This window comes from Ailuropoda melanoleuca, chromosome 2 (genome assembly GCF_002007445.2).
Source record: "Ailuropoda melanoleuca isolate Jingjing chromosome 2, ASM200744v2, whole genome shotgun sequence".
Taxonomy (NCBI): Eukaryota; Metazoa; Chordata; class Mammalia; order Carnivora; family Ursidae; genus Ailuropoda; species Ailuropoda melanoleuca.
The window spans coordinates 156711513-156725757 of record NC_048219.1 but is presented as its reverse complement, the minus strand read 5'-3'; the positions used below and the strand labels follow the sequence as shown (position 1 = coordinate 156725757).

At 39.1% G+C, this 14245-nt stretch overlaps 1 protein-coding gene and 1 non-coding gene across 4 annotated transcripts in view; both read left to right on the top strand.

Annotated features, from left to right (window-relative positions):
• Positions 1 to 14245, top strand: part of LOC105237058 (serine protease 58) — a 128958-nt gene that overhangs the window by 107260 nt on the left and 7453 nt on the right. The window contains exon 4 of one of the 3 annotated variants that reach the window (XM_034654874.1): positions 13597 to 13718. The exons of the other annotated variants lie outside the window; for them this stretch is intronic. Within the exon in view, the coding sequence (XP_034510765.1) occupies positions 13661 to 13718 (58 nt within the window). The 5' untranslated portion in view covers positions 13597 to 13660. The remainder of the gene's footprint in view (positions 1 to 13596; positions 13719 to 14245) is intronic. 3 annotated transcript variants of the gene reach the window in all.
• Positions 4738 to 4844, top strand: LOC117801195. The gene has a single exon (XR_004623727.1). It is a non-coding gene; the product is annotated as a U6 spliceosomal RNA (small nuclear RNA).

Genomic DNA, 14245 nt, shown 5'->3' with positions numbered 1-14245 from the left:
AAAATAATAAGCTATTATGTATACAGTAATTATATATGGAAAATTGTGCTTATGTGTAAGGTGTATTCTCTACCTGTACCTCACACTCAAATATTCATGCCAAAGGAGTAGAAAATTGACATAAGTAAATAACTTAATATCACTTATTTGATTTGGGATGATGTCAGCCTGTGGTCAGAAATTCACACCTAAGTTTAAGGGAGAGACCACTTTAACCAATCATTCCATCTATTCCCCAAATTTCTAGCTCCTTTGAAGTTGGGAAAACCATGTGACCAATGAAATGTAAGCAGAAGGGCACCTGGGTGGCTCAGTCGGTTAAGCATCTGCCTTTGGTTCAGTCGTGATCTCAGGGTCCTGGTATGGAGTCCCACATCTGGCTCCCTGCTCAGCAGGGAGTTGGCTTCTCTCTCTTCCCCTCCTCCTGCTCTCCCTGTCTCTCTCTCTCGCTCGCTCGCTCGCTCGCTCTCTCAAAAATAAATAAATAAAATCTTAGGGGGAAAAAAATGTGAGCAGAAGCCCCAGGTATTTCTTCTGGGTGGAAGTAGTGAAAAGCCCACCTGAGATCTTCTTGTGTCTATTTCCCTGCGGCAGTGACAGGGAGCCGGTGCAGCCACAAGATGGCAGAGCCTCCATCCTCCTCCTTGAGTAAGACTGCCTCCCCATCCGTAATGCATATGTGGCACAGGCAAGAATTAAACTTTCTTGTGTTAAGCACTGGGGTTTCAGATTAGTTGGATAATTGCAACATAAACCTATCTTGTGCCAAAGCAAGGCTCACACAATTCTCTGTATCTTGCACCCTCCACATCAGCAGCTCAAAGCCACCCTTAATCATCCTCAGACTCCTTACATGGGATCTGACTTCCCGGCTACGCAGGAAAAGATGAGCTAATGATTAGGACTTTAGAATGGAGAGGGGTCCCTTCTTGGGAGTGCAGGAGTGATCTTACGAAGACGAATAAGAGGCAAATGTAGTTTTTTGGATTTTCCTAGCCCCAAGTAGCTTATGAAATAAATTTAAATTACACTTACACTATGTGAGAACCAATAATGGCATACAATCATAAAGGTAGTAATGACAAAGGGTGAGTCCGGTTTCTTGCCCTGCTAGGCAAGTACATTGTATCACTTATTTTCTACCAGTTAATAATGAAAAGTGATACATGGCAAGGAGTGGAGAAGTTAGTTTACAAAGAGAAAATATAAAATGAAGCACAGACCTCTGCTCCTTTAATGTCTAATAGCTTTAAATGAATTTTCTTAAATCAATGAATGATACTTTTCTATCATATCTGAATTCTCTTATAATGAACTTGTATTATTTTTATATTTAGACATTTGGAAACAAAATCACTGTTAGTGAATGAAGAATTAATAATTGTTTCCTCCATTGACCTGTATGTAATAGCCCCTGACACGAACAATGCTTAGCAGCTTCTTTAACTTTTTAATTCAAGGGCTGAGCTGCTAGAGGGCAGATGCAGGGTTGTAATTTCAGCGAGGAGGCACATCATAGAGGCTCCAATATGTGAGCTGCATATTGAATGATTCTACCTACCCTGTGCATATTTGTCCATCAACTCTTTCATCCCGGAATTACTTGCTGTAGTTTCAAGTGATATTCCAAATAGCTTTGTGGGCTTTGGACTTGCCCCAAATATAGCACTTAGCAGGATCCGGGCATGCAATAATGGAATTGTCAAAGACAGAATCTGAAATTCTTGTTAAACGGAGTTTCTGTGCATAGACTCCACTTCACTGGCATCATTACTCTCCCAGATAAAACCAGGCAAGCAATTATAGCACCAATTCCTTATCTTTTCATACTTTTGTATTACCCAATTACTGCATGTAGGTAAGTATATCAGAAATCATCTTGTTATAGCTGTAGATAAAATTTTTTTATCCTATTACCCATTTTAGCTTTTTCTTTTGCAAGTTATTTGCTGTCATGCCTTATGCTATAAACAACTGAAGGTCATTTTCTAGATAAGAAATTCAGCCAATTTATTTCAATTTTCTCATTTTAAAAAGTTTTGGCTACCAGGAATATAAGATAAGATTTCACTTGTGATAATTACCAAATTTCAAGTAAGTGGTAGATGAAAATTGTGTGTTATTGTGTAAGGTAATTAAACTCTTTGTGGGAAGCAATTGGTATTTTAAATAAACCTTCTGTTGACATTGTTTAGCTAAAACTATTTCAAAGTCTCCATGAAGGTCTAAATCTTTAAATTTACTTTTCTATTACAGTCATTTTACTAGCTACAAAACTACAGCCATCTATCTCTGGCTGTCTCTTTCTGACACCCACAGATGAATCCACCCACACACTCACCCACGCAAACCTACACTCTGACTCACATTCAGAACGATTGTCAAAAAATCCCCACTCCCTTTCTAACTAAACTGTTCCTTTCAAACACATGCTACTTGTTTGATCTATTTCCATGTATCTGTGAGTCAGCTGAGTCTTGTCTGATCTACCCAGTAGACAAGAGCCTACATGTATTTTTTTTTTCATATGGATTTGGCAAACCTGGTACATATTCAAGCATTTGAGATCATAAAAGCCTGGTGAGCAGTTTTTCACTCGCAACATTTTTGACATCAAATGTGTGGGTTTTTTCCTTACACCAACCAATTTTCCAGCTCTCTAGGCACCAACTGTGTGTCCTACAATTCAATTCTGGCAGTAACTACCAGAGTTAGCAGACGGGTTAAGGGCTCGTTCCCACAAAACTGCCCCCACTTCAGACGCCAATCACAAATCTCAAGCCAACCATATTTCTGATGCACAGGTTATAAATTAGGGGTTCCCATGACCCCTTTCTCAGGTTCCATAATTTGTTAGAATGGCTCACAGAACTCAGAAACAGTTTACTTGCTATTTACTGGTTTATTACAAAGGATACAACTCAGGAACAGCCAAAAGACTGCTTGGGCAAAATGTAAGGTGGGGTGGGAGCAAAGAGCTTCCATGCCCTCTTCGGGCATATCACCCTCCCAACACCTCAATATGTTCACCCACTGGGAAGCTCTCTGAACCTGATCATGTAGTGGTTTATATGGAGGTTGCTCTACATAGGCATGGTTGAGTAAATCATTGACCGTTGGCGATTAAGTCAATCTCCACCTTCTGTCTCCTCCCCGGAGGTCAGCAGGATGGGGCTGGAAGTTCTAACTCACTAACAAGGTTGGCTCCTCTGGCAACCAGCCCTCATCCTAAAGCTACTGAGTGGCCCACCAAGAGTTGTCCTATTAGCATATACAACTCTGGTGTGGTGGAAATGATCTTATAAATGACAAAACCTGCCCCTACACTTTTTCAGGAAATTCTAAGGGTAGAAGCTCTGTGTCAGGAACCAAGGACAAAGGCCAAATATGCATTTATCACATTTGAGAACATTTACTATAAATGAATTCTTATCCAAATGCTGGCAATTATTTCTAATTTAAATATTATTCTAGAACTGGCAACATGTTTAGGGCTATCGTTTCAATTAGCCTGAAGAAAGAGAATAACTACAGTTTAATATCACATGCATCTACCTGGACTGCTATTGAGCAATTTCAAAAGGGAAGGAAAAAAGGATGCAACTCATTTTATTACATGACAGCAGAGCATCATTTCACTTATATATAACTCTTTTATCCAGTGTCATCTAGTATCTGAATACAGCTGGGATCCAAATGGAAAGGATAAGACTGAAATCTCTAAATAAATGTACTAAAGCTTTTTTTGTTTGTTTTGTTTTGTTTTTGTTCATGTAGGAGTGACCCTTGGGCATACACTCTATGCTCATTTAATATAATTTTACATAGACTATAAACAAGTTTGCTTATGTGACTTACCAACCAGTCAGCCAATTAGAGAGCATCAAATTTAAGCAACAAATTCAAAAGAGAGGCTGCTAAAGGTAGGTGAAATTCTGTCAGGATGAAGTGACAACTGACAATCTCACAGCAAAACAGACAGCAAAAAAATTGTGAGAAATAAATTAGACGTCTGCAGACATTTGGTGTGGGAATAAACCATTCAGTACACCCCAGGACTACTTCAGGGTATCATTGCTTTGTAGTACAGAGAAGAACTGAGTTTTAGAACGACAATAATCATCAAAAGAAAACTCAGTTTGGCTCTATTTGAGAGGTCAGAAATGTATAACCCATTTATTTGTGTAAAAATAGTTCCAAGTAAATTTTTTAAAATAATAAAATAATATATATTAATTTTATTTAAAAATTTATTCTTTATAGAAGAGCATAAAGGGAGAAGTAAAAACTTTCACTTAACTGCCCCTACCCCTTCAATCATACTCCATAGAGGTTCTTCCATTTTCTGTAGTTAATTTTTTTTTTTAATGTTTTGGTATTTAATGGGGGAAACTCCAGAAATCTAGGAAATTCATTATCTAGAGAACCATTTTCTCATGATCTTGGCTAAAGGAAGCAAAGCTATATCTATAACTCAGTCCCCATACACTAATCTCGTCAGGATGTTTTTGCTACAGAAGAAGATAACACCAGTCCCAAATGCGTAGATCAAAGATGTTACTATCTCTCCTTGATACTAGCCTCTGTATTCATATCTCTTTATAGCCACTAGTCTAACCACTTCTCATTAGTTTTTTGGATACAAGACAAAATTCTAAAGGAGTACTACTATTTAGTTCAATGAGTTCAATCATCAATGCCTGGTAGCTCAATGTCCTTTTTAAAATATGCCAACAAGTGCACCCTTCCGCAGCACATATACTAAAACTGGAATGATACAGAAAAGATTAGCATGGTCCCTGAACAAGGATGACACACAAATTTGTGAGGTGTTCCGTATTTAAAAATAAAATAAAATAAAATAAGCCAACAAACCTAAGAACCCTTGTAGGGGGTCACAGAAAAAGGGTAGGCAGCCTGATTTAGCAGGAGAGCTGGCCTCTTGGCCTGACCACTTCCTGTCCCCCTGGTTCCTTTTCAAATCTGGACCAGATGAAAAAACACCAAACTTCCACCACCACCATCATCTCATCTTCAGAGGTGTTTCTAACAGGAACTGACTTCCCATAGGCCCCAAAGAGTCTCAGTTATGGGCTCTAGGGTCTCAAGCGAATGCTTTCTAAGTCTAAGCAGGAACTGATGTGCACCAAAAATATCTGTTGGAATGAAAACAGCCATCTCTTATTTGCTTGAGGGGTAGAGAAGGGTGTTTAAAACAATAGACAACATTAAGGTACAGAATTTAAATATATGCTTATACCATTTGAGGTCAAAGTTTGCTCATCAAGAAACAAATTTCCATTTGTAACCACTCTTTTCTTATGAATTCTGTATAGATTGCAATTGAGACTTATCTATAGGAAACTTAAAACTTCCACAAGTGGCACATGAATTTTTGATGCATTCAAAATACAGATTGAGCTGAAGTTATCAAAATAGAATCATATTTCAAAATAAAATACTGTGAGTCAGGACAGTCCTACCAAGTATAGCAACCTTGTTTCTGAAAAGCTTAGAGCCTGGGTCAGCACAAAGGTAGCAATGCTATGTTTTATCAAAATGGTGTGATTAGTAATGGGTGGCGATATTTTAACCCCTCCCCTCAAGAGTTCCAAATGCTTTTTAAACATGTTTATGAATATTTGCTTTTGTGCCACTTTAGGGGGAGCTTTCCATACAAACATTTGGTTTTCAGTGAGTCATCCCCAGGCTGGTTCACACCCAAAAGCTTCCTGCTTAGCTATCAGTGAATATTGGGCTCAATAACTGCCTTATTTTTATAACTGGCTTGAATGAAGATGGGAAAGGTGGTAGAGGGAGAAAGACATATTAAGATAAATATGAGAACACTCTTGTTTCCTTATGAGATTTTGACAAATACGCACCGAGACCCTACCATTTAAGCTTAGCTTAATGCTGGGTTGTGATGGATTTGTTTTTGACCCTTTAAGAAACATCCAGATGATGATCCCTGATGTTGTTACTTGGTTTAGTCATCATGTGTACTTGCTAGCTAAGGACACCCCAGAATTCAAATTACAATATGCAATTTTACTTTTACTGTTGTAATTACTGTTATTGGATCCTAAAACCATCAACTAAAAGCAACTGGAAGAATAAATTACCCTTCCTCATATCGAAATTGAAGAGAATGAGGGTGCTTAGTTAAGATTTTAATTAAATTGTTCTTCAGCTAGAATTACAAAACTTTTATGTAAATAAGGAAGCAACAGTGATGAAGCATATGAATTAGTGATGAGTCTCTCTTAATTTCCATTCCTAAAGGGAAAAACTTGGGAGTTGAAGTACCACATTCTATATCTTGGGGGTAAGATGTCAGTATGAAAGAAAAAAAAAAACACCTAAAATTGCCATGCATGATATTGTGAATTACAGATTTAAAAAGAGAAAAGAAAAGAAACAAGTACCTTGCAAATCATACTGTAGGTAGAATATGCTATGTATTCCTCTTTATTGAATTAGAGGAAGGGTTGCAAACTCAAGTCCTTATATCTTGAATTGAACTCTATGTACCTAGTCATACTTTGTTTGCATATTACATATTAAATGCTTAGGAATGATCTTTGTTCTGTCTTACCTCCCCAAAACACTATTCTCATTTTTCTTGAAATGTGTATTTCTCTCTCTTTACATTTTATTCTTCCAAATTTTTGTATGGACTCGATTATAAAAACAATATCACTTTTTCTTCACTTTAAGAAAAAATGGTCTGATTCATACATTGGTGACTGACAACTGTCATTTAGCCTTCATGTGAAAGAGGCAATGAAGAGTGATGAGGACTGTGATAAAATAGAAAAGCACATGCCTCCTTTGAAATGAGGATCTACTTCTAAGCACCAGTAAATAGGGCAATAGCCGTATCTTTCAATTTTTCATGAGAAAGTCTGAAAGTATTTAAGTATTTTATGGCTCAATGCTTTAAAAACAAGAAATTCCATTTTAGGTGGCTAAAAAACCAATAATTACCACTGGAAAATGTGAGCGATTAAATATATGTACTTCAGTTCACATTAGGGGAGGAGAGAAATGGAAAGTGCCAAGGACCCTGGATTGGTTCCCCTCATGGTCTGCTTTCCATCTCTCAGCCAAACACCAGCACATATACTGTTTCATGGGACACCTGAGGTGCCATCAGTCATCACTGATCTTCTTATAGAAACTGTTCCCTAATTTGCTCCATAGTGAATGTTTCACACTTGAATTCATACTTGCTGGGAGAGATGGGAGAATCTTAGGGCCATTATAACAATAACAACAATGAGTTCATGTTGAGAGTCAGGCACTATTTATTCTTTCACTTAACAAGTATTTACTGAATGCCTGCTATGTGCTAGAACTATGTTTCTGGGATGTGTTAGGCAATTTGTAGGAATTAGAAATATATCAGTTTAAAAAAAAAGAAAAAAATGCCTGTCCTTATGGAAATTAGATTCCTTGGGGAGACAGATAATAAAATGAATAAGTATATTAAGTATATTAAAATGAGTTAAGTACATTAAGTTATACTTAATAAGTACTATTAAGAGATGGTGATAAATGCCATGGAGAAAAGTAAGAAAGAATAATTTCTCTGGTATCCCAATGTGTAATTGGAATGGAAATACTTGGTAACTGGCAGAACCTCTACACTGATTTCTTGTACTGTGGGATAAAAACTGTATTAGTGGGGAAGACAAAGTAAAATATCTGAAATTGATTTACCCTTTCACATGGTAGTAAATAAAAAACAGTATCATGTCCTGGGGGAAATAGCAGAGTTTACTGCTACCATTTAAGACCTAAAGAATACAGGGTGATGGCCGTCATTTATCCCCATTTAATTCACTAGTCTTGCCCTTACAAAAATGTCAGATCCTGGGAAATAATAAACCAAACAGTTGCCCTGATTGCAGTTGCTATGCCAGATGTAATAGCTCTACTGGAACAGATTAATATGGCCTCAGGTACCTTACATTGATTAGCAAATGCATTCATTTCTATTCCTATCAAGGGAAGGGAACAGAAGTAATGTGAATGACACAAACATTTACAGTCTTGACCAGGGTTAATTCTTAGCTCTATGTCATAATATAACCCAAAGGAACCTAGACTGCCTGGACGTTCAGCATATCACCACAATATTGAAGATACCATATGCGGTGGTTTTGAAGTATGCCCACAAATTCTTTGATATTTCTTCCTTCAAGAGACGGAGCTTAATTCCTGTCCCTTTGGGTGTGGGTTGGCCTTAGTGACTTACTTCTAACAAATAGAATATTGCAGAAGTGATGATATGTGACTTTTAAGACATTAAAACCTCATTCCTTGCTCTCTCTTGGATCACTTACTGTGAGGGAGGTCAGGTACCATATGATAAGGACATTGAAGCAGATCTTTCAGAGAGATTTATGTGAAAAGGAGCTGAGGCCTTCTGCCAAAAGCCATGTGAATAAGCCATCTCAGAAGCAGATCCTCCAGCCCCAATCAAACCTTCACATGACTGCAGCCCTGGACATCGTCTTGCCTATAACCTCATGAGAGACCTTAGCCATACTGCCTGGCAGACCTATGCTGTTAGAGGCATCTGTGATGGGAAAAGGCATTTTATGGAGTTTCCAGCAAGCCCTAGTAAAAGAATTATTATGTAGATGTTAAGAGTTCTGGAACAATGTTACACCATCTGTAGCAGACACCATTCAAAATATAGTTCCTGATGTGCTACTAGGCCCTGGTAGATACAGAACACCTGATCTTGGGACACCCAGTGGCTATGCAGCCAGAACTGTTTGTTACAAGGTGTCTTCTGTCAGATCCACTAAGTCATAAGGTCATGTGAGCCCAACAGAAGTCCATAGTGAGATGGAAGTGGTACATCAAAGGACAAGTAAGCTGCATTATAGATGGCTTAGACTCCTGTTTCATCCACCACTATGGCACCATTGCCTGTCTCTCAGCTACACTCATATTTTTTGGGAGGAGGCAAAGTTCCCTTATGGGAACAGGGAAGTTCCCTTATGATCAGCTCATGGAATAGAAAAAAAAAATGTTCTGATACACAAATGGATTAGTTTGGTATGTGGTGAAGCCAGAAATGAACCGCTATGTTATAATCCCCATCCAAACATGGCCCTAGAAGACAGCAGTGATGGGAAGAGCTTTGATGGTACATCTGATCACCTACATTGTGTGGAAAGAAAAGTAGCCTGAAATAAAAATATAAGACTCATGTGATGAATAGTATAGCTGCTTAGTCAGGGGTTTGGAAGGAGAAAGATTCATTATTTGGGAACAAGCAGGTCTGCTGGATAGACCTATAGGAGTCCATTCCTCCAGCTACTGGAAGTATTGCAGAACTCCTATCCAGAATATATTAAAAACCCTTCACATCTCAGTTATAAAGAATGAAACAACCCAATTTAAAAATGGGCATAAGACTTGAACAGACACTTTATCAAAGAAGATATATGGATGGCAAATACACCCATGGAAAGATATTCAACATCATTAGTCATAGAGAAATGCGAATTAAAACCAAACTGAAACACTATTTCACAGTTAGGGGAATAGCTGAAATTAAAAAGACCAAACACACTGTATGCCTAAAATTAATACAGTGTTATATGTCAATTATATCTCAATTTAAAAAGTTTTTAAAAGACTGAGCACACCAAGTGTCGGTGAAAATATAGAGGAGCTGGAACTCTTACACTTCTGGTGAGAATGTAAAATACTTTAAAAAAAAAGATTTATTTATTCACTTTAGAGAGAGAGAGAGTGGGGAGGGGCAGAGAGAGAGGGAGAGAGAAATTTTAGCGACTCCTTGCTGAGCTCAGAGCCCAATGAGGGGCCTGATCTCACGGCCCTGAGATCATGACTTGAGCCAAAACCAAAAGTTGGAAGCTCAACCAACTGTGCCACTAGGGGCCCCAAAAATGTAAAATACTTTGGAAAACAATCTAGCAGTTTCTTTAAAAGTTAACTGTACACTTACTATATATGATCCAGCCATTTCATCTTTAGTTATTTACCCAAGAGAAAAGGAAGCATAGGTTTACATAAAGACATATATACACATATGCATCTACATAAAGACCCACATATATAAAGTATTCACAGAAGTTCTGTTTGTATAATCCCAGACTGCAAACAACCCAAATATCCATCAATAGGTAAACAAATTTTGGTATATCAATACAATAGAATACTACTCAGCAGTGAAAATAAATGAACTCTAGAGTCACACAACAACATGTATGAATCCAAATTAATTATGCTGAGTGAAAATAACTAGACCAAAAAAGAAAACTTACTGTAATGACTCTATCTAATATTCTAGAAAATACAAATTAATCTATAGTGACAGAAAGAAATTAGTGGTTGCTTAGAGATAGGGTGGTAGGTTGGAGGGAAAGAGAAGGAGTTACAAAGGGGCATAAGGAATCTTTTGGGAATATGCTCATTAATTTATCAAATTGTACATTTTAAATATGTGCAATTTATTGTATATCATTACACTTCAGTTAAGCTTTTAAAAGAAAAAAAAGATTAAATTTCGTGCCAATGATGTCTAGTACCTGATCCTTGGAATCAAAGACCATAATCTGGAAATGCTATTCCCATTAACTCACAAGGAAGTGACCTAAGGCAAGCTTACATTCTCTGGAGGTCAGGTCAATGTGGCAGGTTGTTAGGGGTTTTAAGTCAGGAAATAGGTAGTATTCATTCATTCATCCAAAAAAAGTATATGTGTATGCGTGAGTGTGTGTGCATAAAATCTGCTCTGCAGGGACGCCAGGGTAGCTCAGTTGGCTAAGGATCTGCCTTTGGTTCAGGTCATGATCCCAGCATCCTGGGATCAAGTCCTGCATTGGGCTCTTTGCTCACTGGGGACCCTGCTTCTCCCTCTGCCTGCCACTCCCCTACTTATGCTCTCTCTCTCTCTCTCTGACAAATAAATAAATAAGATCTTTTTAAAAAAATCTATGCAGTGCCAGGTATTATTTTAGGATCTGGAGACACAGATTTGAATCAGATAAAAATCCTGCTCTTAAGTCAAGGTCATGAACCAGGTAAATGGAGCGTTTTGAGTCTGAGATCATCCAGAAGCATGTGAGGGTCTGATAGGATGAGCTATGAGCGTGGAAGTGTCAGACCCAGATCAGACAGAACTGGGTTTGGGCATTGAAGTAGAGCTACATTGATCCAGGAAAGTGTCTCTGAGGATCCAGATTCTAGCCCTTTGCATTCCAAGTTTGAGTCACTTAGCAAGGGTTATGGTCAGGAGCAGACTCCCTGATAAGGGCAAGGTAAGGTAGATGCCCCCAATTATGAAAAGAATCATGTAGGAAAATGGTCGATGTGAAGAATACCAAAGAAACTAGCTGGCCCAGAGCGAAAACTCTATAGTAGAGAAGAGAGAAAAATAATGCACCCAGGAATAGTTTGGTGGGAGGCACAGTGAACACAAATTGGAATCTGAGGGGCTCTTAAAACCCAGTCTGAACAAGTGGAGCTCAGTGGGTGCCCTAGCACAGATAGGGAGCAGAGAAAGTTCTTACTCTTCAGTATAGTGAGAGGTATAGTCAAATCAGAGGTTGGATGGAATCCTTTCTTGTATGAACCCAGGAAGTATAGCCAAGGACTCACAGCCAATCAGAAGAATAAATTCAAAACAGGCCACTGTTTGACCAAATGTCAGGGGTTGGAGCCATCCTTGCTCACCAGTAGGGACACAGATGACCATAGAAGAATGAAAGTCAAGGGATTTTTGACAAGGGGAAGGTATACAGGTCAGAGCAGAAATTGGTGCCTACGGGGTGCTGATGGGAGATGTCCAGGTGGGACCAAGTTAAGAGGGCTAAAAGCCAAAGATTATAGCCAATTTTAAAAGACGTTAGGACCCACAGGGACTAGAGTTGGTCAGAGAGAGATAAGAAGTTCACCAACAGATCTTTCAAGGACACAGGCTGCTTTTGAGTTTGCCCGGGAACTCTGACTCTGCCCATTATGTCATATTCCTACAGAGTCATGTGTTAGTACCAGATTACTGAGGGCACTGGCAGCCAAGCAGAGGAGTTTAGACATGAAGTAATGGGCACTAGAAACAACTGCAAGCTTTTAAGCAAGAGCATAACAAATGGGGAAAAAAAAAAAACCAATCTGGCAAATTGTATCGAGAAAGAGCTTGTCAAAGAAGGCCAGTTTGAAAGCTATCACAGCAACTCAGGGGCTATATGGTGAAGGGTGGCAGCTGGGAGAAAAGGAGTTGCTGTCAGAGAGGTGGGAGAGGAAGCCAGATTCCTCTGGCTGGTTGCCTCAATGTGGTAGATTGTAACAAAAGCCACAACTATAGAAGGATAACTATATAATAACACAAATATAGTAAAGTGTTAGTTAACAAAAATAGGTGGTGGGCATGGCAGTATTCACGGTACAGGGCTTTTAAATTTTTTGTATGTTTGAAAATTTACGCAATAAAATGGCAAGAAAAAGTGGCCAAAAACTATGCCCCTTTTTCTATCTGTGCCCTTGTAATATGATTTTACACATCTTCCATCAGGTAGTGGATTCTTTTCTACATGTGAATCTGAATTGGCCATGCAACCTGATTGGGCCTATGGGACATTAGCAAATATGGCATATGTAAAGGCTTGAAGATTTGGGCATTGGTATTTACCATTTTTCTGATCTTGGTAACTTTACAACTACCATCATATAAATGATCTTGGACTAGCCTGTTAGATGATGATAGACACATGGCCTAGTTATCCTCATCACTCTAGTGGACAACAAGCCAACCACTGGACATATGTGTGGGACCATTGACTGTCAGCTGATCACAGATGCATCAATGATCCCTGCTGAGACCATCCCAAATTGGCAACCTACAGAATTGTGACCAAATAATTGACTACCATCTTAAGCCACTAAGTTTTGAGGAAATTTGCCAGCAAAAGCCAACCAATACATTCTATTTATTATCCCTTTGACTCCATTCTGAGGGAACTCCATGCTGAGCCCTGTCTGTCTCCACGTGGCTCTGCAAAGTTTCATGGAGGGGTCAGTGGTATCTGAGGGTTAGAGGGAGGATGACATGGTATGGGGACTGTGACATGAGAGGATGCCATGGGGTGGAGCCAGTATGACATTGAGGCAAGAATCAGTGTGACATGGGGGAAGGCTTAGTTTGTTAGATGAGGGGGATCTGTTGCTCAGAGAAGAGGGAGTTTATTTTGAAGTTGAGGGCTAGTAAATGTCACACAGAGAGGTGAACATCAGCTACACTAAATGAAGACAGGTGAGTAAATGTAAGGGAACCGGGGGCTGAAGTATTACTGGAGACAGTGGAATAAGGCAGACACAACTGGCCAGTTGAGATTTCTCTTTGCTAATAGCTCTTGGCTTATAGGACATCCCTCTGTGGTCAGGCATTTCACCTTAGAAAAATTTCCCAGACTACAATGGGAGGTCAGACACTCTAGAGAAATAGGGTCTGGTTGTCCTTCTTCCCTTCAATGCCATCCTCCCTTGGTTCAGAGCACTTTGCTCCCTTGAATATCCCCACCCAACCTTGATATTTCTCCCTTTGCAAAGCTTCTAGGAGATCAAGCTCGTTGGTAGTTTACTTCCTTCCCAGGTCTTCTTACTGCAGGAGGGCATGGAGATCACAGACATGAACCACCTCTTTCTAATCTTCACCATTCTGACGGTGACTGGTGAGTGCAGGTTCCTATTTTGGCTTAAAACTTTGAAAAGGTCATATTGGAGGAAAGTGTAGGAAATGGGTCTAGATAAGATGGGTGGAGAGTATATTAGTTAGAAAGATAAGAATTTAGGATCCTGGTGATTGGAAGTTTCCTACCACACTCAGAGATATCTAGAGCCCACTGATTTTCCTCTGGCTCCATGGGTGCACTATGACTGTGATAATAAGACTTGGCACAATGGATGGTGGGTGTTGGCAAAAGAATGCGATTTTGCTATATAGCTAGGAAGGAAGTTTGAGGAAAAGAGAAGAATCAAGCAGAAGGAAGGAATAAGAAACGGATTAAAAAGAAGGAGGATACAAATACAGAGGGAGGTCTAAGGGAAAATTAACAGAAGGACCCTGAAATGGTTCAGTAACACCTCAAATGTCAATAACACATTGACCATTTCAAAGCACTTCCACATAGTGTTTCAGACTTCCAACTTCTGGAATGTCTGCCCATCTCTAAAACTCTGTCTTCCTTTCCCCTGACAG